Genomic DNA, 23,071 nt, shown 5'->3' with positions numbered 1-23,071 from the left:
GGGGTGATGAAAATAATCTAAAATTAGATTGTGGTGATGCTCGCATGACTGTGAATATACTAAAAACTACTGAATTGTGCAATTTAAATGGCTGGAGTATATGCTCTGTGAATTATACTCAATAAAGCTGTTTTTTAAAATGAGAGCACTGGAGCCAGACTGCCTGGCTTGCAATCTCAGCTTAGTTACCTACTAGCTATACAACCCAGGGCAAATTACATAATCTCTCTGTGCTTCATTTTCCCCATCTGTGAAAAGGAGGTAATAAGATAGATACAATCCTTATGTTTTGAGACTAGAAAAGCAAACACATGCAAAGCACTGTCAACAGTACCGTGTACACAACGCGCTCTGTAAGGGTAAGCAATTGACAAGGCTTACAGGAACCAAGGAGCAGCAGCTGTTAAAGACAAGCTGAATGTCTAGGGAGTCAGTGGACAGGGCAGTTCAGTCACAGAACCAGCATCTGGGACCCAGGAAGGTAAACCGCATGCTGCAATGTAGACTGACTGAATGTGTGCTCCTTACCTCCCCGAGGGCTCCCCCGGGGTGATGAGAATACCGGAAACCTGGGCTCTGGCCTCCAGTCATGGGTTCCGCAGGTCTGCTATAGGGCCCCAATATACATGCTTTTTCAAAGCTCTCCTAGTGACTAATGATAAGCTGAGTTTGAGAACACCTAGTGGGAACCTCAGGGAAGCAACCCTGACTCAGGACCCAGAGGAATGGCAGGTTGGACCAATGGCAGAGCTGATGATAACAGCAGGAAGTTCCCAGGCCAGTTGAGGAAGGAGGTAGGGGCAGGGAATACTGAAACATAGGCAGACCCAGACATGGGATCCTAAAGACACCTTAGAAGGCCTCTGTGGTTACCAGTGGAAAGCATGCAAGAAGCAGGCTTGTCCCCACTTAAGGGAAGTTACAGCTTTGGAAAAGATTCAAATGACAAACTAGAAAACAGAGCAGCAGAGGCATGCCTCTTGAATGTCAATGGTTGGCTCTGAATTATCCAAGAGGAAACATTCACATGGTAGGGCTGGACATTTGGACTTATATTTTTATTAAATGGTGTATGGCTTTTTAATTAAATAAGTCTCCTCTTAGATTATCTTCTGAAAAAATCAGACTCATAGGAAAGCAGAATCACTAGACACAAGTTCATCAGGGCATGGCTTTTAGGGAGATCAATATCCAAACTACTCCACCCAAATAATTTAGATACTGTAGGCACACCTAACACCTGATGTCATGTGAGGGGTGGAGGCCATAAGAAGCAGCCCTCTATTTGCAACACATTGAGCATAATGCTTATGTAAACTGTATGGAGTGGAGAATGTCCAAAGGCTACACGAGCATCTTAGCACAGAAGGCCCTGGGATGCCTCAAACAGGACTTCTGAATCTTACAAGAGGGAAGATTAAACCAGAATGGAGGAATTAATCACCGATCTGGCATCCCATCCACCCTCATTTTCAGGATCACCTCTTTGCAGGCAACATCCATGTTGGTAAGTTGTTGCTTACCTCAAAGTAGGTGCCTGGCAGCGAATTCACCCTAAAAGCTTCAGTGAGGGGATTTGAGTTGATTATCTGGGGAAATCCTGGGATCACAGGTGACAGTGATGCTGATAACTTCACAGAAAACTTGTGCACTGAAGTCCCAGGTGGAGAATTCTCTGCCACATTGCCTGTAGCAGGTAAGAGGATTAGGTGTAGTGCTTCTCCCCCTGTGGAGTAAAAAGGGTGCAGGATGACATGAACACAAAGCCTTTTGCTGGGAACAGGGACTTAACAGCTTGGTTTGTGGCTTCAATTCGTAGCTCAGGGTGACGATGGGAGCTGGTCACTCCCCGAGAACAAATGCTCTTGCCAAGTGCTGGCAATGGATATGTGAGATCTTCTGGGAGCCAAGAAAACAACCACCACCAAACAACCAAGAAATCTGCTTCTGTCACTCAGTAAATAAAGCTGCTGCTTTTCTCTTGTCTCCATGCTTCCCTTCTCTTTTCTCCCAGCCTTTGGGAAGAGCAGGGAAAGAGAACTGTGACACCTTAGGAGACAGACATCCGCCTAAAGGACCTTGCCTCATAATGTCATCTTCTCTCTTGCCAGGGCCCTGTAGCTTACAAGAGTTTGTTTTCCTTCTCTGCGTCAGCAATCCAGAGGTCATCTGAGAATTGAGTGTGCATGACTGGAGAACACCAAAATCATGGTAAATCTCTCCACATCCGTTAGTTAATCTCAAGGACAATTTTTGGTTATTATTGGCATCATGCAGAGGGCCAAGCCGTACTTCTTGGTTGGTAGATTAACAACCATTCCACAGAGGAGGAAACAAGAGGCTCAGGGATGGCATGTGAATTGCCTTGGGCTGCCATATAGGCAGGGAATTTTACAATTTAAGAGAAAGCACATTTCTTCCAGGAAAGCCTTGGGACCATTCTAAGATGCACGACACTGCAAGACTTTGCCAGTGCAGAGAAAAGGAACAAGCTGTGTTCTCTCAGCCTTCCATAATGATAGTTACCGTTGTGGGTTGAACAGTGTCCCCAAAAGATTCATGTCCACCCAGAACTGCAGAATGACCTTATTTGTTTTTGTTTTTTTGAGACAGTCTCGCTCTGTCACCCAGGCTGGCAAGATCTTGGCTCACTGCAACCTCTGCCTCCTGGGTTCAAGCGATTCTCGTGCCTCAGCCTCCCAAGCAGCTGTGATTACAGGTGTGCTCCACCATGCCTGGCTAATTTTTGTATTTTTAGTAGACATGGGGTTTCACCATGTTGGCCAGGCTGGTCTTGAACTCCTGGCCTCAAGTGATCCACCTGCCTCAGCCTCCCAAAGTGCTGGGATTACAGGCATGAGCCACCATGCCCAGCCAAGAATGATCTTATTTGGAAATAGAGTCTTCATGGGTGTAATTAGTTGAGAGGCAGTCATATTGCATGAGGGTGGGTCCTAAATCCAGTGGCCAGTGTCCTCATAAGAAGACAGGACACGCACAGAGGGGAAAAGGCCATGACATAATGGAGGCAGAGACGAGTGATGCAGCTACAAGCCCAGGAATGGAAAGCAAACGCAGAAGCTAGGAGGTAGGCATGGAGCAGATATTCCCTCAGAGCCCCCAGCAGGAACCAACCCTGCCAACACCTTGATTGCAGACTTTTGGTCTCCTGAGCTGTGACAGAATAAATTTCTGTTGTTTTCAAGGCAAACAATTTATGATAGTTTGTTACAGCAGCCCTAGAAAACGAACACAATGATCATTTATCCAATGTTACAAACAAGTGCAAAATGTAAAATCCTGTATTTCATTTACTTCTCAAACACTCCTCTCAGATAGGTATTAATGCCATTTTACAGATGGGGAAACTGAGCCGAAATCCACACAGCAAATAATAAATAACAGAGCCAAGATTTACACAGGTCCCCCTTCCCAGCCAGCTTCCCAATCTTGGCCACCATCAGACCCTGAAAAGAAAACCCTGAATAAGTAGGAGGCACGGAGTGGGTAAGGACAGTAGAAGGTTCTGTCCCGCTGAAAGGTATAAATGTTCTAGGAACAAACAAACCAGGATGTTTTATTTCAGTTGGTGCGGGGTGGGGTGAGTGCAGAGGAGTAAATGGAGAAGAGGAAAAAATTGAAATATAAGCACATTCACTGATACAAGCTTTTATAAATCTAAAGTCATCTTATTTAGTTTAGAGGCTAAAATGCATAATGCATAAGTTATTGTTGCTCGCAGAATTATCAAGTTTTATGGACAAGGACTGTGCAAGGACTCAGAAATATCAAAACAGCTGAAGTTTAGGGCGATGTGAATATGAATAGATAAAAATCTATTACAATTGACTTTGATATTATAGCATTCTTATGATAAAAACCAGGAGCGAAAGAGTATGGTTGGAGTATTTAGAGACAAAGCTCTCAAAAATAGTTTTTCAAAATGAGCAAAATACTCTATTGTTTTGATGGGTTGGGTATTTGGGGCATAATTCCCTCCCATTCTCTTTTCTCACAAGTGAACACCTCTCTGAGCTGTTCATGAGAGTGTTCCCTCATGGTTTAGCAAGACAAGGACAGCCGTACAGGAAATGGAAAGTTGGCAATCTGTCTCATGGGATGCCCACCTTCTTAATCTGTCTCATGGGATGCCCACCTTCTTACCCATATTCTTCCCTTGCCCCCTCCAACCCTCCCCAGTGACTCGTGCCTCTCCAGGCAACAAGCAAAGTTAGAACTTATTATGTTTTTCTCAATAATAGCCTAGGGTAAGGTCATGCCTAGCCCAAATGAATAGACTAAAATAAGTACCCACTTTATTTACCAAGCATCTGCTCAGCTGGCATCATGCTAGCTCCTTGACTGCCTGATCCCTTTAATCCCAGCACAATCCTCCGACGTAGGTATTGCTGTCACCATTGCACACATCTGAGATTATACCACTCAGGGAACAGTTATGGAGGGCCCTGGCTCATGGTATCTGGATCTTGTAGCTAACAGACTACACATACCTACTACAGACAGTCGGTCACTCCATGCCTGTCACATGACCATGCACATAGGATGCATCATAGTTATTCAGTGACCCTGGGACACTGCAACAACATGGCTGTGGGGGCTGGTAAGAAATTGACTTTCAACCTGGATGTTAGATCTGGATGATGTGATTTGTAAGAGGCTGTTTTTGGAACAACACGAAGAATTGTGCTGGAGTGTGAGCGTGGTGTGAGCTCAGGTAGAAGGGACTTGCTAAGCTCCACTCAGGGCTCTCCACAGCCTCACCCTGAGTGGAGAGATCACTGTGCCTCCCAACCTTAGTGCAGCTCCTTTGGGGAGCTGGGGACTGTAGAGAAGCCATGCTCCCCAAATATTGCCTGCTGATAGCTCCTGGTTTGCTTTGTTAGAAGTATATCCACTGATTTTCTTGAATTGATCATAGTTTTGATAATTCCTGGGTCTGAGAGACTAATTCCATGAAAGATCCAGCATTCCAATCCTAGGCATCTGACTCCAAGGACAGCTCCATGATGTCTCCTTAAATCATAGAGTTTTTTATTGTCCTCCTTGAATGGTCATATTTTGAATGGCAGTGAGAGAGATATGTTTGAAGAAGTGGATATAGCCAGTGACTCTCAAGCAATTTTTATTAGGAACTGCCTGTCCCATGTATGGTGAAAGCCAGACTGTCCTTGGATATGCCCTTTCTGCTGATATTCTTACTAGAAATGATCTACTTTTTTTCAGGTGGCTTCTCTTCCCAGGGCAAGGCCATGTGTGCCCGGGTCATGCAAATGAATCCGTAAAACTTTGAGGCAGACGTCCTAGGGATACTGATTTTTATTTTTATTTTTTTTTGAGATGGAGTCTCGCTCTGTTGCCCAGGCTGGAATGCATGGAATGCAGTGGCGCGATCTTGACTCACTGCAAGCTCTGCCTCCCAGGTTCATGCCATTCTCCTGCCTCAGCCTCCTGAGCAGCTGGGACCGCAGGAGCCTGCCACCATGCCTGGCTAATTTTTTGTATTTTTAGTAGAGACAGAGTTTCACTGTGTTAGCCAGGACGGTCTTGATCTCCTGACTTTGTGATCCGCCTGCCTCGGCCTCCCAAAGTGCTGGGGATACTGATTTTTTAAAAAAGATAGCCAAGCTGGGTTCTCCTGACCTTAATTCAAAATCCAGTTTCTCCAGCTCTATTGCTATTTGTAAAAGAAGTAGTAGTAGTAATAATAGCAATAGCAAGAATAATAAGTGACTAGGGTCCATACCCTAAATATAGAGTAATGAATAAGATACAATATTCACAAAATGTTAAACCCATCTGTAATACAGGTAAGCTTAAGTGATGTATCCCAAAGGCACCCATCTGGTCAATGGCAGAGGGAAGATTAGAGGCCAGGTGCCAGCTCTCCCTAAAACACCGCATACTTTCTTTCCATGGCTGGTCTTCCAGGCTTTCTTTGGTGGTCTGAGTACTAGAGAGCAAGAAGGAGGCTTTAATGGAATTTGACTTACACATGCATCTTAATTAAGAATTGAACTAGAATTGCTTGAAGCACGTACTTTGGAAAAGAAAGAGCATGCAGAAGATTTATTGTCAGCCATGGAGCCCACTGAAACATCTTGCTTGTGGCTGAGATCTGGATGCATGATGTGCTCACTTGTCTCCCTTGAATCACTGCCTCTCCAGAAATGGACCAATGGGGCTTCCCTGGGAGCCTATGTTGGGATAATTAAGGCTTCCACAGTCTCAGAGAGGAGGAAGTTGGCCACCCTGGACCTCCGACACTGAAAGTGGAGATGTGGGTCAAGAATGTGGGGTGATGCCATCTTCTTCTTGGGGTGTAGCTGCTCTAACTTAGAGCTCTGCTTTCAATATACAGAGCAGGACTCACTGAGACCATCACTCAATAGCTACCTCTTCATTCTCTCTAGTACCTAATCAAATAGCAGTGAACAAAATCAGTTCTGTGAAAAGAACAAGAGATTTGGAATCAGACCCCTGGCTTCAAGCCTTAGCTTTGCCATTGCTTGACTGTGTGACCTTAGGCTGGTCCCTTGACTTCTCTGGGGGTTCCTGTCAACTCTGTCTCTCAGGGCTGTGGTGCTACATTAACAGAAGCTGCTAAACAGGGTTCCATTGCTAAAGAAGACTCATGGGACCCAAGTGACAATGCTTATAAATCTACAGTTTTATTACAGAAAACGGATACAGCATAGCAACAACATGAAAGTAAGGATATGCACTACAGCTGAAGGCTGCCTCGGCAGGAGATCCACAGAGGCCAGGTGCAGGCTAGGCTCTTACTGTTGTCTTTTCTCTACGGGACAGAAGAATGCGCTTTCTTGGATCAGGAACCGCCAATGTATGCACAAATATCTTGGAATTATGGAGTCTTTGCTAGGATTTTTTTCTATTTTGCTGTAGGCATATTCTTGTTATATAACTGGCCTCAACGGCAGAACCCACAGAAGGTCCTCATTGAGACCAGGTGCAAATAATCAATCTCACTGTTATCAATAAACAATGCTTACAAGCTGCTACAAACCATTCAGAAACTCCTAGGACCCATGGTTACAAAGCAACACTTTTTCTTTTTTTTTTTTTTTGAGACGGAGTCTCGCTCTGTTCCCCCAGCTGGAGTGCGCAGTGGCGCGATCTCGGCTCACTGCAAGCTCCGCCTCCCGGGTTCATGCTATTCTGCCTCAGCCTCCTGAGTAGCTGGGACCACAGGCGCCCACCACCACACCCGGCTAATTTTTTGCATTTTTAGTGGAGACGGGGTTTCACCGTGTTAGCCATGATGGTCTCGATCTCCCGACCTTGTGATCCGCCCGTCTCGGCCTCCCAAAGTGCTGGGATTACAGGCATGAGCCACCGTGCCCAGCCAAAGCAACACTATTCATCAGCATGCTTCATGCCTTGACCAGGGGTCAGTGTGGTGCAAGAACTTCAGCAGAAAAATTCAGGCTAATATCAGGCCTATGGAAACTTATTCTCACAGCAACCACATAAGAAAATGCATATGCTCGGTCGGGCACAGTGGCTCACACCTGTAATCCCAGCACTTTGGGAGGCCGAACCGGGTGGATCACCTGAGGTCAGGAGTTTGAGACTAGCCTGGCCAACATGGTGAAACCCTACCTCTACTAAAAATACAAAAATTAGCAGTGTGTGGTGGCAGCTGCCTGTAATCCCAGCTACTTGGGAGGCTGAGGCAGGAGAATCACTTGAACCGGGAGGTGGAGATTGTAGTGAGCCCAGATCATGCCACTGCACTCCAGCCTGGGCAACAAAGCAAGACTCCAACTCAAAAAAAAAAAAAAAAAAAGAAAGAAAGAAAACAAAATGCATATGCTCAGTAAACTATAAAGCATTGTCAAATGTTGTTTCAACATATGCAACTTTTTCCCATTTATTTAATTTCCACAATATATACCTCTTCCTGAATGGGATGTTCACCCACCCCCTTTTTTGGGAGGAACAAGGAACAATCCAGGCCAAGCAAGATCAACAGAAAAGAGCCCTTTATAGGACATAGAAAAAACGGTGATTCAACTAGTGATTCTGTATATTAGGTTGGTGTAAAAGTAATTGTGGTTTTTCCCTAAAAGAAAACCTAGGCAATACCATTCAGGACATAGGCATGGGCAAGGATTTCATGTCTAAAACACCAAAAGCAATGGCAACAAAAGCCAAAATTGACAAATGGGATCTAATTAAACTAAAGAGCTTCTGCACAGCAAAAGAAACTACCATCAGAGTGAACAGGCAACCTACAGAATGGGAGAAAATTTTTGCAATCTACTCACCTGACAAAGGGCTAATATCCAGAATCTACAAAGAACTCAAACAAAGGTACGAGAAAAAAACAGCCCCATCAAAAAGTGGGCAAAGGATATGAACACACACTTCTCAAAAGAAGACATTTATGCAGCCAACAGACACATGAAAAAATGTTCATCATCACTGGCCATCAGAGAAATGCAAATCAAAACCACAATGAGATACCATCTCACACCAGCTAGAATGGCAATCATTAAAAAGTCAGGAAACAACAGGTGCTGGAGAGGATGTGGAGAAATAGGAACACTTTTACACTGTTAGTGGGACTGTAAACTGATTCAACCATTGTGGAAGACAGTGTGGTGATTCCTCAGGGATCTAGAACTAGAAATACCATTTGACCCAGCCATCCCATTACTGGGTATATACCCAAAGGATTGTAAATCATGCTGCTACAAAGACACATGCACACGTATGTTTATTGCAGCACTATTCACAAGAGCAAAGACTTGGAACCAACCCAAATGTCCATCAGTGATAGACTGGATTAAGAAAATGTGGCACATATACACCATGGAATACTATGCAGCCATAAAAAAGGATGAATGCATGTCCTTTGCAGGGACATGGATGAAGCAGGAAACCGTCATTCTCAGCAAACTATCGCAAGGACAAAAAAATCAAACACCACATGTTCTCACTCATAGGTGGGAATTGAACAATGAGAACACTTGGACACAGGAAGGGGACCATCACACACCGGGGCCTGTCGTGGGGTGGAGGGAAGGGGGAGGGATAGCATTAGGAGATATACCTAATGTAAATGACGAGTTAATGAGTGCAGCACACCAACATGGCGCATGTATACATATGTAACAAACCTGCACGTTGTGCACATGTACCCTAGAACTTAAAGTATAATAATAAAAAAAAAAGAACTGTGGTTTTTACCATTACTTTCAATGGCAAAAATCGCGATGAATTTTGCACCAGCTAGGTCATAATTGGCAAGAAACAGATGTGTTTATCTTAGAGCATCACTATGGGGTGGGCCTGAGAAAGGCTTGTTTCTTTCAAATCTCTTCCAACTACACGGAGGCGAAAGTGGATGGATTCCAGTGACTGCCTGACTGCTTGGGCTGGGGGTGAAGTTGCCATGGGCAAGGAAGAGCCAAGAGAAGGGACTGTCTTTTGTTCTTCTGAGGTGACTCTGAACAGGAAAGTGACATGATGGAAAAAGTAGAAACCTCTTGCAACATTCTTTGGGCCCTATATATAGGGTTAATTGGCTGACAGACTTTCTAGAAATGGATTGCATCTTCCAGCCTTTTCATATGATGAGAGCATTAAGAAGCATTTACACTTTAATTCCCAAGGAGAATAAGAAACTCAGTCTTGGGCCTTTGTTTGATTTCCCAACACTGGCTAGCAGAGAACCAGGCACAGATGATAGGCTGAATAAAGCTGTGATTGCCTCTTGCCCAGAGCTTGTGGACAAGCTCAGTTCGATGGGTTTGGTACCTTTTCATGTCCATGCAAATCTTCTAGCTCCCAAGGATCCCTTCTTTCATTAAATACCCTGGCATTTTTCATTTCCAGGTGGGTAATACAAAAGCTGATTCCTTGGATGCTTCTTCAAAACATAGACAGCTTCCGTGTGCAGTGAATTTAAAAATACCAAGGGTCCTTCTCTAGGTCCTTCATCTTCTGGGACTCACACGTGATCCTTTGGGACTGCTTTGTCTCAACTCTTTCCACTGGGGCAGTTGAGAGTTTTGTCTAGTTTGTATTCTTGTAGAGCCTCCCTTTGTAAGCTGCTGGTGGAATAGGCACTATAGCTTCACAAAGGGAAACTCATCTTCACAGGAGGTGGAAAGGACAGAGTGAATTTAAATGTCAATATCAAGCAGAAAGAAGATCTAAAACTCTACATTTGGGGTGTATCAGTAAATGTGGGGAAAAAACCATACCAGACTCAAAAAGTATAAAAATAAAAACAGCAAATATGTATTGGATACCCTCCATATATGTGGCACACAGGGACAATGAGCAATAAGATATATGAATCTGTTATTGCAGGGCTGACATTCTAGTTGAGGAGGCAGAAATGGCCATATAACAGATGAATTACAGTATGATAGCTAATGCTACTTTTGGCTGAGCACTGAATCTACATTAGGTGCTGGACTGAACTCTTGGCAGGCAGTCCATGTGCAGGCAAGAGAAGCTCCAGGGTGCAACAGCAGGAGCACTCCCCAGGAGCTAGGTCAATCCAGGAAGACTCTGTGGGAGGGGTGGGGCTTGAGTTGGGCCTTGAAGGAAGCATAGGAGTTAGAACACATGAAAGGAAAGAGGATACTCTATGTTACTTTATTTATTTATTTATTTTGAGACGGAGACTCGCTCTGTCACCCAGGCTGAAGTGCAATGGCACAATCTCAGCTCACTGCAACCTCCGCCTCCTGGGTTCAAGCAATTCTCCTGCCTCAGCCTCCTGAGTAGCTAGGATTATAGGCACCCGCCTTCATGCTCTGCTAATTTTTTACTGTATGTTACTTTATTTGAGATTATTATAGTGATGCCTGCTTCCAACAGCCTGAAGGGTGCTGACGTGGCTGCCCCGCTAGAATCCTCTGCAGCCCAGGTGTTGGAGTGTGAGGGTAATGACCAGGTTCTCAGACTCACAAAAGAAACAGTTTGTGTCACAGCAGCCCTTCCAAAAATAAGATTTGACCTAAGGGATTCTATTGTGTGTTTTAAATAAGAAATCTCAAGTATTTCTTGCAAACCTTTGTGATCTATCCCTTTCACACTTCTGATAAAGTTCCAAATGATAGTGTTCAGTATAAGAAATTGAGTTCTTCCTAACCTCACTCTTTCCCCAGTGACAATAAAAGTCACCTCGACTCAAATGATTATGGCCCTAAAAGCCCATATTTCTGGGGGAAATCTGAAATGTTTACTTCAAGTGACAGTCTGAACTGCTCATGGCCCACTTCACATTCACAGGTCATCCTGCCCTCTGGTGAGTTGAAAAGCCCAAGATAGAAGAGGACTCAATATTAGGAAACCCAGTTATTTATCTTATTAGCAGATCGAAGAGGAAAATTAAATGGTCATTTTCATAGATCTTGAAAAAGTGTTTGATTTAAAAATCCATTTTTATTTAGAAATAAGTACTCAAATATTCTTACATTTAGTTTTATTTATTATATTTTTATTTAGAAATAAATACTGTAATTTTCTTATATTAATAAGAATAAAAGCTACCTCCTTAACATACAAAACATTTCTCTCTCACACCAAAAGTTAACATCATGCTTAATGGGAAACAAGACAGGAATTTACACTCTTGTCATTGTTTAATAATGGTCAGAATGTCCAGGCCTGGCAGTTAGATAAGAAAAAAATAGGAGCTATAGACATAGGAGGAGAAGAATATAAATGTTCATTTTTTCCAATGTGGAAAATTCATGAGAATCACCTGAAAAACCATGCCAAATAATAAGACAATTTGTTAATAGATTTCCATACATCATACAATAATCAGTTGAAAGATGTAGGGAAGAAGAGATTCCATTTACAAATGTAAAAAAAGAAAAAGTAAAAGAACTAGAAATAACCATAATCAGAATATACCAAATCTATATGAAGGAAACCTCAAAATACTCCTAAGAAAAACAAATGAAGAGTCAGACAAGTATCTAGAACCCTGTTCTTGGATTAGGAAGACTCAAGATCATAAATAATACTCACTAACACTTACTAAGCATTTACTATGTACTCAGACACTCTTCTAAGTATTTTACTACATAACTCATCAAAGATGTAAATTATCCCTAAATTAATTGCAAATTTAACATAATTAAATTCTATACATTATGCATATACTACCTATTCAGAAATAAAATTCAATTTTAAAAGCTCAATTTCAATAATCCAAGTTGACATTAAAAAGATCATCTAAGATTCTTGATGCCCTTGAATGAGGAAGAGAGAGTAAAATGATCACTAGATTGAGTCTTTGGCCCTTCTATCAGAAGGTGTTTTCTTTGCTCAAGAGGAAGACACCCCCTCAGTAATCAGTCATCCTCATAGGCTCACTTGTCAACCTCAAGTTGCCCTATGAGACTCCAGAAAAGGGCCAGAATCTCCACAAAGACTCACTTGACATACACACAAAGCTATGCTATGAACACTATTTTCCCAGCCTTAAATCTCAGGAGGACTACCAAATGCAGGCCAGTTAACCCAAGAGGGAAAGTGAAGTCTACACCAACATAGATTAGATTAGGCTCTTTAAGCATCTCTCTTCTCCAGGGCTCCTACCCATTCCCCCAGGGCTCCCTGGAGCTGCATCACCTCACTCATTATTGCAGCTAAGCCCTCAATTGAACAAGCCTCCCAGGGGCAATTTCCTTTTTGAGGGACATTGTCATTCAATGGTATTATGCAGACCAAGTAGGCAAGCAAGTTTCCAAAGCAAAATTGAGTTCCTACCTGACATGGCACCCAGGAGAGCCAGGAGAATGATTGCTTCTTGCATACCTGATGGTCACAACTGTGTGTGCTTCCAGCACGTTAGCCACAGCCTGAATCCCGTCTCACACCCAAAGTTTATTCCAGACACCACTCAGCTTCCCCTCCTGGTTTTGTTGCCATGCAAGAAATCAAACAGAGGCTTTGGCGGTAGCCAAGGGAGACTCCAAACACCACAGGACTGTTTGTTCTTTGATTACCTGCTTCTGTGACTGCATAGCACCCAAGAGACCAACCAGCCAGTACTGGTCAGCTCAGAGTTTACCTTAAAAGTCCACACTCACCAAGTGTCTCAACCGAGAGCTCCAAAAGAGAAGTCAAAAGAGAAAACCGAGACAAGGAGACCACAGTAAGAGCTGGATGTGCATAGTCTGCCCACGATGGTCTCAGTCGCCCTGCAGCCAGGCTTGTGGTCATTCCCAGAAACAGGGGCGGGAAGTGGGAGTTTTTCTGCTGTCCTGAATCAATGAGTAGGATTCAGACTTGGGAATTAACTGGCACTCATTCTAAAGACAAGATCTGAGAGCTGGGAGCAGACCCCTCCTCAAGGCTGACTTGAGGTGGAAGACTGCCCTCTGACTCCACCCCCCACCACCGCCCCTCCAGCCCTCGAAGAAGGCTGTGAAGGAAGATTACTGGAGTTGTGAGGCTTCTGCCCACTGTGGAGTGATGCAGCTGTTGCCCTTCACAATGCCTTTCTGTTCCACACAGCCCTGTGCCAGGGCACAAGATATGGCATGTGAACAAACGCGGGCTGGGGTCTAGTCTCCACTGAGAAGGAGTAACAGCAGAGCAGAGAGAGAATGGCCGAGGAGTGGCCTGTCCCCTTGACATGGTGCAGTAAGAGAAGTAGTGGGCACAGGGGAAGGCAGCTGGGCTTGGACCATCTCTCCTGTTCCTCTGCCAGCTAGGGGAGGAGAGCCCAGCAGCCCAAGGCTGGGGGCAGGAATGCAGTGAAGAAGGTGGGGAGTTGAGTCACAGCCTCCCATTCTGGACGAGACTCCACAGGCACTCTGAAAACTACACACATGCCCCACAGGTGAACCAGCTTTTGGCACCTGCTACACGGAGGTCACCAACGAGGGATAGAGGGAGACAGTGTTATGGAACCCAACTGGGGTCCGCTCACCCGGTGCAGTAAAACCAGATATCCACATCGAGGTTTTTGCAGCAATAGAAAGGAAGGCATTCATTTGCAAGGGTGCCAAGCAAAAAAGGCTCAGAGAGTGAGGGGTTTGACCCAGGCCGCGCCACCTGCCAGTGTCCCCTGTGTCCCCTGCGTCCCAAACCCAGGGTGGCAAGGCTGCCCTTCCCTTCCACCACATCCAAACATTTGACAAGCCCTTTCCAGCCTCCAGGGCCTCCTGCCAGGCCCCTTCCCATGCTTGTTGCTACTGCCCTGGCTTAAGGTCCTTGCCTCTGGCCTGGGCTCTGGCCCACAGCACATCCTACAGAAACTTAGGTTAATTTCCCCAAAGTACAATTTTAGTCATTTACTTTCCTGTTCAAAATAACAACAATATTTCCCTTAAGAAAAGTTGACTTTTCTTGTATAAAGCATGAAGGAAAGGTAGTAACATTAGGAAAGTTAGTCTATAGGTCTCTGTTTGAAGCACATAGATGGTAACAACAACAACAACAACAAAAAGGGAGTTTTGCTGTGTCACTTTAGGCAATTTACCTAACCTTTCAGAATCTCAGTTCCACTCACTTCTGTAAATCAGGGAAAATAATACCTGCTACACAGTATCATCGCAAGCAATACACAAGAGAAAGAAGTGAAAGAAACTGGCCCATACTATGTGTTTTAAAAATACTTTTTTTTTTCTTTTGGAGACAGGATCTCACTGTCACTCTGTCTCCCGGGCTGGAGTGTAGCAGCGCGATAATAGCTTATTACAGCCTCAATCTCCTGGGCTCAAGCAATCCGCTCACCTCAGCCTCTGGAGTAGCTGGGACCACAGGTGTGTACCACCACACCAGGCTAATTAAAAAAATTTTTTTTTAGAGAGGAGGTCTCCCTATGTTGCTCAAACTGGTCTCAAACTTCTGGGCTCAAGCGATTCTCCCACCTCGGCCTCCCCAAGCGTTGATATTACAGGCATGTGCCACACTATTTTTTCCTAACAGGACCCTGGCAAGGGCTGAAACATAGTAGGTACTCAATATATACTGGCCAAATAAAAAGAGAAATAAACAACAGTTGCCAAGCTACCAATTCTCGCCTCTCAGTTTTTCCTGTCATGTGAGTTACTGTAAATAATCCATTTCATTATGCATAATTAAAGCTGAAGCGATGGCTCAGATTAAGTTACGGAAAACGTCAGAATAATTAAACTTTTGCATTAAAGAAACTCACATCTGTTTAATTTTCAGCCTGACTGCACAGCATTTTTCATGTTGCCCTGTTTTTACCAGGATAGCATGCCTCCCCTTCCTTCCCCTCCCTGGTTCTAGGGAGCAAAAGGGTCATCTTTTGGAATTCATTGTGGGTGTTTTCTCCTGTAATTACAGCTTCTGTTTCCAGCCCCGAGGTTGTTTCTGCCATTGCCACGGGCTGCTGCCCATGTGTCAATTCCCATCTCCCTCCGAAAGCACCTAGTCCTAGCACCAGACACCCAGCTGGGCCTGAATCGCACCAAGGCTGAATGGGACCTTGCGGTCCCTGGCTCTCCTGTCCCTGACTGCCAGCATGCTGAGCTGTCCTGGATCCACTAAGGTCTCAGCCAGGTGAGATGAATGGGTCCCTCAGGCAGGGTCGGAATCTCTAGGGTAGGCACCCCTCCAGCTTCACATGAGACCCAGGAGCCTTCTCCTACACGCTGTCTGGCTCAGCAGTGATTCAGGCCCTTAAAGTATTTCAGGGGACTTCCCTGGGAACTAACTACTGTAAGTGTCTAATTTGCTAGCAAAGGAGTTGTGTTCCAAACATTTTTTGACTTGGAACTTGGAACTCAATTACCCTTACGTAATCTATAACATATAGTCATGCACCACATAACGACAACATTTCCATCAACCATGGGCTTCGTACACAATGGTGGTCCCACAGATGATAATGGAGCTGAAACATTACTATCGACTAGTGACGTTGTAGCTGTTGTAACATCATAGTGCAACACGTTACTCATGTGTTTGGGGAGATACTGGTGGAACAAACCTACTGCACTGCTAGTCATGCAAAAGTCTAGCACATACAGTTATGTACAGTACATAATACTTATAATGATAATAAATGTATGCTGTCATTTTAGAATATATTCCTACTTATTAAAAAAAAATAAAGCTGGCCGGGCACCGTGGCTCACGCCTGTAATTCCAGCACTTTGGGAGGCCGAGGCGGGTGGATCACAAGATCAGGAGTTCGAGACCAGCCTGGCCAACATGGTGAAACCCCATCTCTACTAAAAATACAACAGTTAGCTGGGCATGGTGGTGAGCACCTGTAGTCCCAGCTACTTGGGAGGCTGAGGCAGGAGAATCTTTTGAACTCGGGAGGCAGAGTTGCAGTGAGCCGAGATCGCACCATTGCACTCTAGCCTGGGTGACAGAGTGAGACTCCATCACAAAAAAAAAAAAAGCTAATTGTAGAACAGCCTCTGACAGGTCCTTAGGAGGTATCCAGAAGAAGGCATTGTTACCATAGAAGATGACAGCTCCATGTGTGTTATTGCCCCTGAAGACAAGATGTGGAGGTGGAAGACAATGACATTGATGATCCTGACCCTGTGCAAGTCTAGACTAATGTGTGTGTTTGTGTCTTCATTTTTAACAAAAAAGGTTTACAAGTTAAAAAAAATAGAAAAATAGTATAGATTAAGGCTATAAAGAGAGAAAATATTTTTTGTACAGCTGTGCAATGTCTTTTAAGCTGTTATTACAACAGAGTCAAAAGTTCTAAAAATATAAAAGTTTGTAAAAATGTTACAGTAAGATAAGGTTAATTTATTATTGAAGAAAGAAAATTTGAAAAATAAATGGAGTGGACAAAGTTTACAAACTCTACAGTAGTGTACAGTAATGTCCTAGGCCTTCACATTCACTCACCACTCACTCACTCAACCTACAGCAACTTCCAGTCCTGCAAGCTCCATTCATGGTAAGTGTCCTATAGAGGCGTACCATTTAAAAAAATCATTTATGCAGTTTTTTGTTGTTTTTTTTTTTTTGACGGAATCTCGCACTGTCACCTGGACTGGAGTGCAGTGGCGCGATCTCGGCTCACAGCAACCTCTGCCCCCCGGGTTCAAGCTATTCTCCTGCCTCAGCCTCCCAAGTAGCTGGGATTACAGGCACCCGCCACCACGCCCAGCTAGTTTTTTGTATTTTTAGTAAAGAGGGGACTTCACTATGTTGGCCAGGCTGGTCTCAAACTCCTGACCTCATGATCCACCCGCCTTGGCCTCCCAAAGTGCTGGGATTACAGGCATGAGCCATCGTGCCTGGCCTTATGCAGTATTTTTTAATGTACCTTTTCTATGTTTACATATACAAATACATACCATCGAGTTACAATTGCCTACAGTATTCAGTACAGTAACATGCTGTACAGGTTTGTAGCCTAGGAGCAATAAACTATACCATACAGCCCAGGTGTGTAATAGGCTATACCACCGAGGTTTGTGTAAGCACACTCTATGATGTTCGCACAATGATGAAATTGCCTAGTATTGCATTTCTCAGAATGTATCCCCATCATTAACTAACTGTACTTGTCTGTACTTTAAATATTACAGCCTTAAGATGAGACACAGAAGTACTGTGCAATGGCTGGGCTCTGTTAGCAGCTCCACAGACATTGGTGGGCTGGCCCGCAAGCCTCATCACCTTTATGTCTGCGGGGCAGTTCTCTTCATGGTCCGTTTGTTCAGGACTGGAACTATGGGCTTCCAGGAATCCAAAACCTAGAAGAGAACACCCAAGTTCCATCATTCAAGCACCTCCCCCATCTCAGGCCTCCCTCAGGAAAGGCACTCAGGGAAGACCCATGCTCACAGCAATGGTGCCATGCAGATGGCACAAAGCTGCTTGCAAGAATAGAAACACATCCCTCCCCGTGTCTTCTTTGTGGGCCACCGTCCTAGCACACACACTGCTTTAGCACCACATCTCATGGATCTTTTATACATCTGTCTCCAGGCAGCCTTGGCAAGTTTTCCAGGACAGAGAAGCTCTTATGCTTCTTTGCACTCCAATTGCTTCACATTTAACACTGTGCCAGATGCATAGTAAGTGCTCAAAAAACATGGAATTACTGATCTTACTTTATACTTCCTTGCCTCGTGCCATGTTCTCCTCTCACACCCACCCCAAACATCGACCCACTGAGAGCCCCCCCAGCTCTTGCAGGGATAGAAATAAAGAAGTGCCACAGCCCTTCTCACTTCTAGAACCCCGGAGCTGCATTCCCTGACTGGCCTTGAGGACCATGGGAGGGGCTCCTCTGAAGCCAAGGCTCTCAGGACCCACTGGTAGGGTCCTTTTCCTGGCTTCACAGGTGGAAGAGTGACTGAGAAGACGTCCTTGGGGCTCAGCCCCACCTGACTCCAGGGCACATGCTGTGACTATGGGCTAGGCTCCCTGCCCTCTGGGCTCACGTCCCCAGATAATTCTTTTTTTTTTTTCTTTAAACAGTTTGTGATATAATTCACATACCTTACAATGCACCCAGTTAAAGTGTACAATTCAGTGATTTTTAGTATATTCATAGAGTTGTGCAACCATCATCATAATCAATTTTATAACATTTTCTTCCCCCCCAAAGAAAAACCTCTTCAATCCTTAGCAGTTACTCTCAATTTTCCTCTAACTCTCGCCCCCAACCCTAGCAACCACTAATCTACTTTCTATCTCTATAGATTTCCTTATTCTGGGCATTTCATATGAATAGAATCATGCAATATGTGGCCTTTTAAAATTTTTTTTTGAGATGGAGTCTCACTCCATCACCCAGGCTGGAGTGCAGTGGTGTGATCTCAGCTCACTGCAACCTCTGCCTCCCAGGTTCAAGTGATTCTCCTGCCTCAGCCTACCGAATAGCTGGGATTACAGGTGCATGCGACCATGCCAGGCTAATTTTTGTATTATCAGTAGAGACGGGGTTTCACCATGTTGGCCAGGCTGGTCTCGAACTCCTGACCTCAGGTGATCCGCCCGCCTTGGCCTCCCAGGGAAAGTGCTGGGATTACAGGCATGAGCCAGCGCACCCAGCAATATGTGGCCTTTTGTAACTGGCTTCTTTCACTTGCATAATGTTCTTTGGGTTCGTGTATTTTGTTGTATGGCTCAATACTTCATTACTTTTTATTGCTGAATAATATTGGGTTGGCGCAAAAGTCATTGCGGTTTTTGCCATTACTTTTGCACCAACCCAATATTATTCCATTGTATGGGTATACCACAGTTTAATTTTCTTATTAATCAGTTGATGGACATATGGGTTATTTCAACATTTTGGCTATTACAAATAATGCTGCTATGAATATTTGCGTACGAGTTTTTGCACGACATAGGTTTTTATTTCTCTTAGGGAAATACCTAGAAGTGTAATTACCAGGTCATATGGTGATTCTACCAGGTCATTCTTGTGGGCAAATGTCTAACTGCTTTGAAGCCAGCTCCTTCTCCAGCATCCTTCGTTGGCTTCCTGGAGCCCCTACCCCAAGCTGTGGGTCTCCTCCTACTTACCCTCTCCGCCACTTTGTTCAAACATCTTCATGCCAGCTGATTCCTTCTTCCCCCTTCTCCCTTTAGGTGGCATTTATTTATTCACTCAAGAAATATTGACTACCTACTGGGTGTCAAGCCCTGTTGTGCATGCTAAGGTTATAGCAGAGAACTGTTTTGTTCTCTGAAACAAATGCCTGGCCACAAGCAACAGATGCTGTAGAAGCACCTCTCCTTCCATCCATCCAGTCAGCCTGCCGTGGCTCTGGTTGAAGCTCACCACATGGCAGCCCTGAGAGGTGACAGCATGCTGGCAGCCCCCGCAGCCCTTGCTTGCTCTCGGTGCCTCCTCTGCCTGGGCGCCCACTCTGGCGGCACTTGAGGAGCCCTTCAGCCCGCCGCTGCACTGTGTGAGCCCCTTCCTGGGCTGGCTGAGGCCGGAGCTGGCTCCCTCAGCTTGCGGGGAGGTGTGGAGGAAGAGGCGCCTGCGGGAACCCGGGCTGCGCGTGGCGCTTGTGGGCCAGCGCGAGTTCCGGGTGGGTGTGGGCTCGGTAGGCCCTGCACTCGAAGCAGCCTGCGGGCTCCGCCGCCCCGGGCAGTGAGGGGCTTAGCACCTGGGTCAGCAGCTGCTGTGCTCGACTTCTCCCCAGGCCTTAGCTGCCTCCCTGCGGGGCAGGGCTCAGGTCCTGCAGCCCGCCATGCCTGAGCCTCCCCGCCCCCACCCCCATGGGCTCCTGCGCTGCCCAAGCCTCCCTGACGAGCGCCACCCCCTGCTCCACAGCGCCCAGTCCCTTCGACCACCCAAGGACTGAGGAGCGCAGGTGCACCGCACGGGACTGGCAGGCAGCTCCACCTGTGGCCCCCGTGTGGGATCCACTGGGTGAAGCCAGCTGGGCTCCTGAGTCTGGTGGGGACTTGGAGAATCTTTATGTCTAGCTAGGGGATTGTAAATACACCAATCAGCACCCTGTGTCTAGCTCAGGGTTTGTGAATGCACCAATCGACACTCTGTATCTAGCTACTCTGGTGGGGATTTGGAGAATCTTCGTGTGGACACTCTGTATGTAGCTAATCTAGTGGGGAGGTGGAGAACTTTTGCGTCTAGCTCTGGGATTGTAAACGCACCAATCAGCACCCTGTCAAAACGGACCAATCAGCTCTCTGTAAAATGGACCAATCAGCTCTCTGTAAAATGGACCAATCGGCTCTCTGTAAAATGGACCAATCAGCAGGATGTGGGTGGGGCCAGATAACAGAATAAAAGCAGGCTATGCAAGCAAGCAGTGGTGACCTGGTTGGATTGCCTTCCAGACTGTGGAAGCTCTGTTCTTTCACTCTTTGCAATAAATCTTGCTACTGCTCACTCTTTGGGTCTACACTGCCTTTATGAGCTGTAACAGTCACCACGAAGGTCTGCAGCTTCACTCCTGAAACCATGGAGACTGCGAACTCAGTGGGAGGTATGAACAACTCCAGAAGCGCTGCCTTAAGAGCTGTAACACTCACCACGATGGTCTGCAGCTTCACTCCTGAGCCAGTGAGACCACAAACCCACCAGAAGAAAGAAACTGCCAACACATCTGAACATCAGAAGGAACAAAATTCTGGACACACTGCCTTTTAAGAATTGTTAACACTCACCCCAAGGGTCCACGGCTTCATTGTTGAAGTCAGTGAGACTAAGAACCCACCAATTCCGGACACAGCACTGTGCTTGCACCAGGATGGAATGTGATATGGTTCTGCCATCACGGGACTTGGGTCCAGTCCAGAGACAAACCAGTAAGCCCAGGATTACAACGAAGTAATCCAGGCATGCCTCCACTGAACTCCATGCATGCCTGAGGCTGGGGGGGTATGGGAAAGTGGAGGGAAAGAATGAAATTCAGGTCAAGAGTGAAGCTGTCAGAGAAGGTTTTTAAGGTCAGGAGGGAGCTGAAGAAATGAAGGGTAAAGGCAAAAGCAATTAACAACGTAGAGGTAGGAAATAGCGTAGCTCACCCTGTGGCATTATGCCAGCTGATTTATCCTGAGGGAAGCTCAGTTTTTAAGAAAAAAAATATTTTTTGAATAGGTAATACATGTATACAATACAAAATTCTAAATTTTTAAGAGAGTAAACAATGAAAAACATGTCTTCCTATCTTCTTTCCCCAGAAGGTGTTTCCCTCCTCAGAGACAGCCATTATTGTTACAGCCTTGTGATCCTTCTAGAAACAGTCTGTGCATATACAAACATATACTCAATAGTATAGTCTCAGCTTTATGGAAACATAGTCTGTGCTTCACCATGGAAGCATATTATATCTTCTCTAATTTACTTGGTTTTTCCTCTTACTATATGTGGGACATTGTAACATATCAGTGCATACATAGCAGCACCATTCTTTTTAGTAACTGCGTAATATCCATTGTATGGATGTGCCACATATTTATCAAGTCTGCTGTTGATGGGTGTTTGCTTTGTTCTCAACTTTTTTTCTGTTACAAGTAATGCTGCAATAAACGTCTTTGAGTCTGTATAATATCATACCAGAGTTATGTTTGTAGACTAAATTTTTAAAAATGGACTTGAATGGGAGAAAACATTAACTTTTTGATAGACATTGCCAAAATACTCCTCAAAGAAGTTGTGCCAATTTATACTCCTACGATTGACATGTGAGAGTGTGGGAGAATCCCCCAAATCCTCACCAATATAGTGTTATCAAACATTTTACTTTTTGCCAATCTGTTAGGTTAAAAATATTGTATCTCATTTCAATCTGCATTTCCTTCTCATGAGTAAAATGGGGCATTTCTACCATTTTTCTACTGGGTTGTTGGTATATTTTCTACTGGTTTGTAGGAAATCTTGGTATGTTGAGGAATTTAGTATTTTATAGTATGCATTGCAAATATTATTTCCTCTTTATCATTTGATTTTTGACTTTGTTTCTAGGGATTTCTGCTATAAAATTTTTTAAAAAGTTTTATATAGTCAAATGTATCATCTTGTGTTCTATGGCTCTACTTTTTGCTCGCTGCTTAGAAAGGATTCTCTCTGAGATAATAAATACTTTCATATTTTCTTCTAATACTTTTTTGGTTTTGTTTTCAAATATAAGCTTCTGATTTCCTTGGAATTGTTCTGAAATGGGAAAAGTTCCTTGTCCCCATTGCAGGGCGTGCGATGAGGGTGCGGTTCACTTCTTCAGTGCCCTGCTGCTCAAACCTCTAGGGGATCATACAGACCAGATGTGCAGGCTGTGGGGCTCCAACACCACGACAGTGTCTAGGGGTGAATGTTTACAGCTGAAGCCCCAGGGGAAGTGTGTTACAGTGTGGACTTTTAGTTTAGCCATCCGTAGGTGGCCTGTGTTAGCTCACTTAGACCCCTGCCTTATCACAAGGGCAGATGGCTGTTTCCACGGGTTCTGGCCTTGGTGTACCGGAAGAATCGGATCACATGTGGGCTTGGAGAATGAGTGCAAGGTTTTATTGGTGGAAGTAGCTCTCTGCAGATGGGGGAGCCAGAAGGGAGATGGTTTTCCCCTGGAGTTAGGTGGCTCGGAGGCCTGACCTCTCCTCCAACTGCCCCAGC

The 23,071-nt window shown here is 44.9% G+C and overlaps 1 protein-coding gene across 1 annotated transcript in view; it reads right to left on the bottom strand.

Annotated features, from left to right (window-relative positions):
* The window catches only part of CDHR3 (cadherin related family member 3), a 78,441-nt gene extending 57,204 nt beyond the window's left edge, over positions 1 to 21,237 (bottom strand). Inside the window, exons 1-5 of the mRNA XM_054560776.1 lie at positions 21,180 to 21,237; positions 17,583 to 17,726; positions 13,107 to 13,280; positions 2,127 to 2,190; positions 1,524 to 1,773 (exon numbers count right to left, since the gene is read on the bottom strand). Coding sequence (XP_054416751.1) covers positions 1,524 to 1,773; positions 2,127 to 2,190; positions 13,107 to 13,280; positions 17,583 to 17,726; positions 21,180 to 21,237 — 690 coding nt within the window. The remainder of the gene's footprint in view (positions 1 to 1,523; positions 1,774 to 2,126; positions 2,191 to 13,106; positions 13,281 to 17,582; positions 17,727 to 21,179) is intronic.
* Positions 21,238 to 23,071: the final 1,834 nt, after the last annotated feature.

This window comes from Pongo abelii, chromosome 6, assembly GCF_028885655.2.
Source record: "Pongo abelii isolate AG06213 chromosome 6, NHGRI_mPonAbe1-v2.0_pri, whole genome shotgun sequence".
Taxonomy (NCBI): domain Eukaryota; kingdom Metazoa; phylum Chordata; class Mammalia; order Primates; family Hominidae; genus Pongo; species Pongo abelii.
This window is presented reverse-complemented; position numbering and strand designations above follow the sequence as displayed.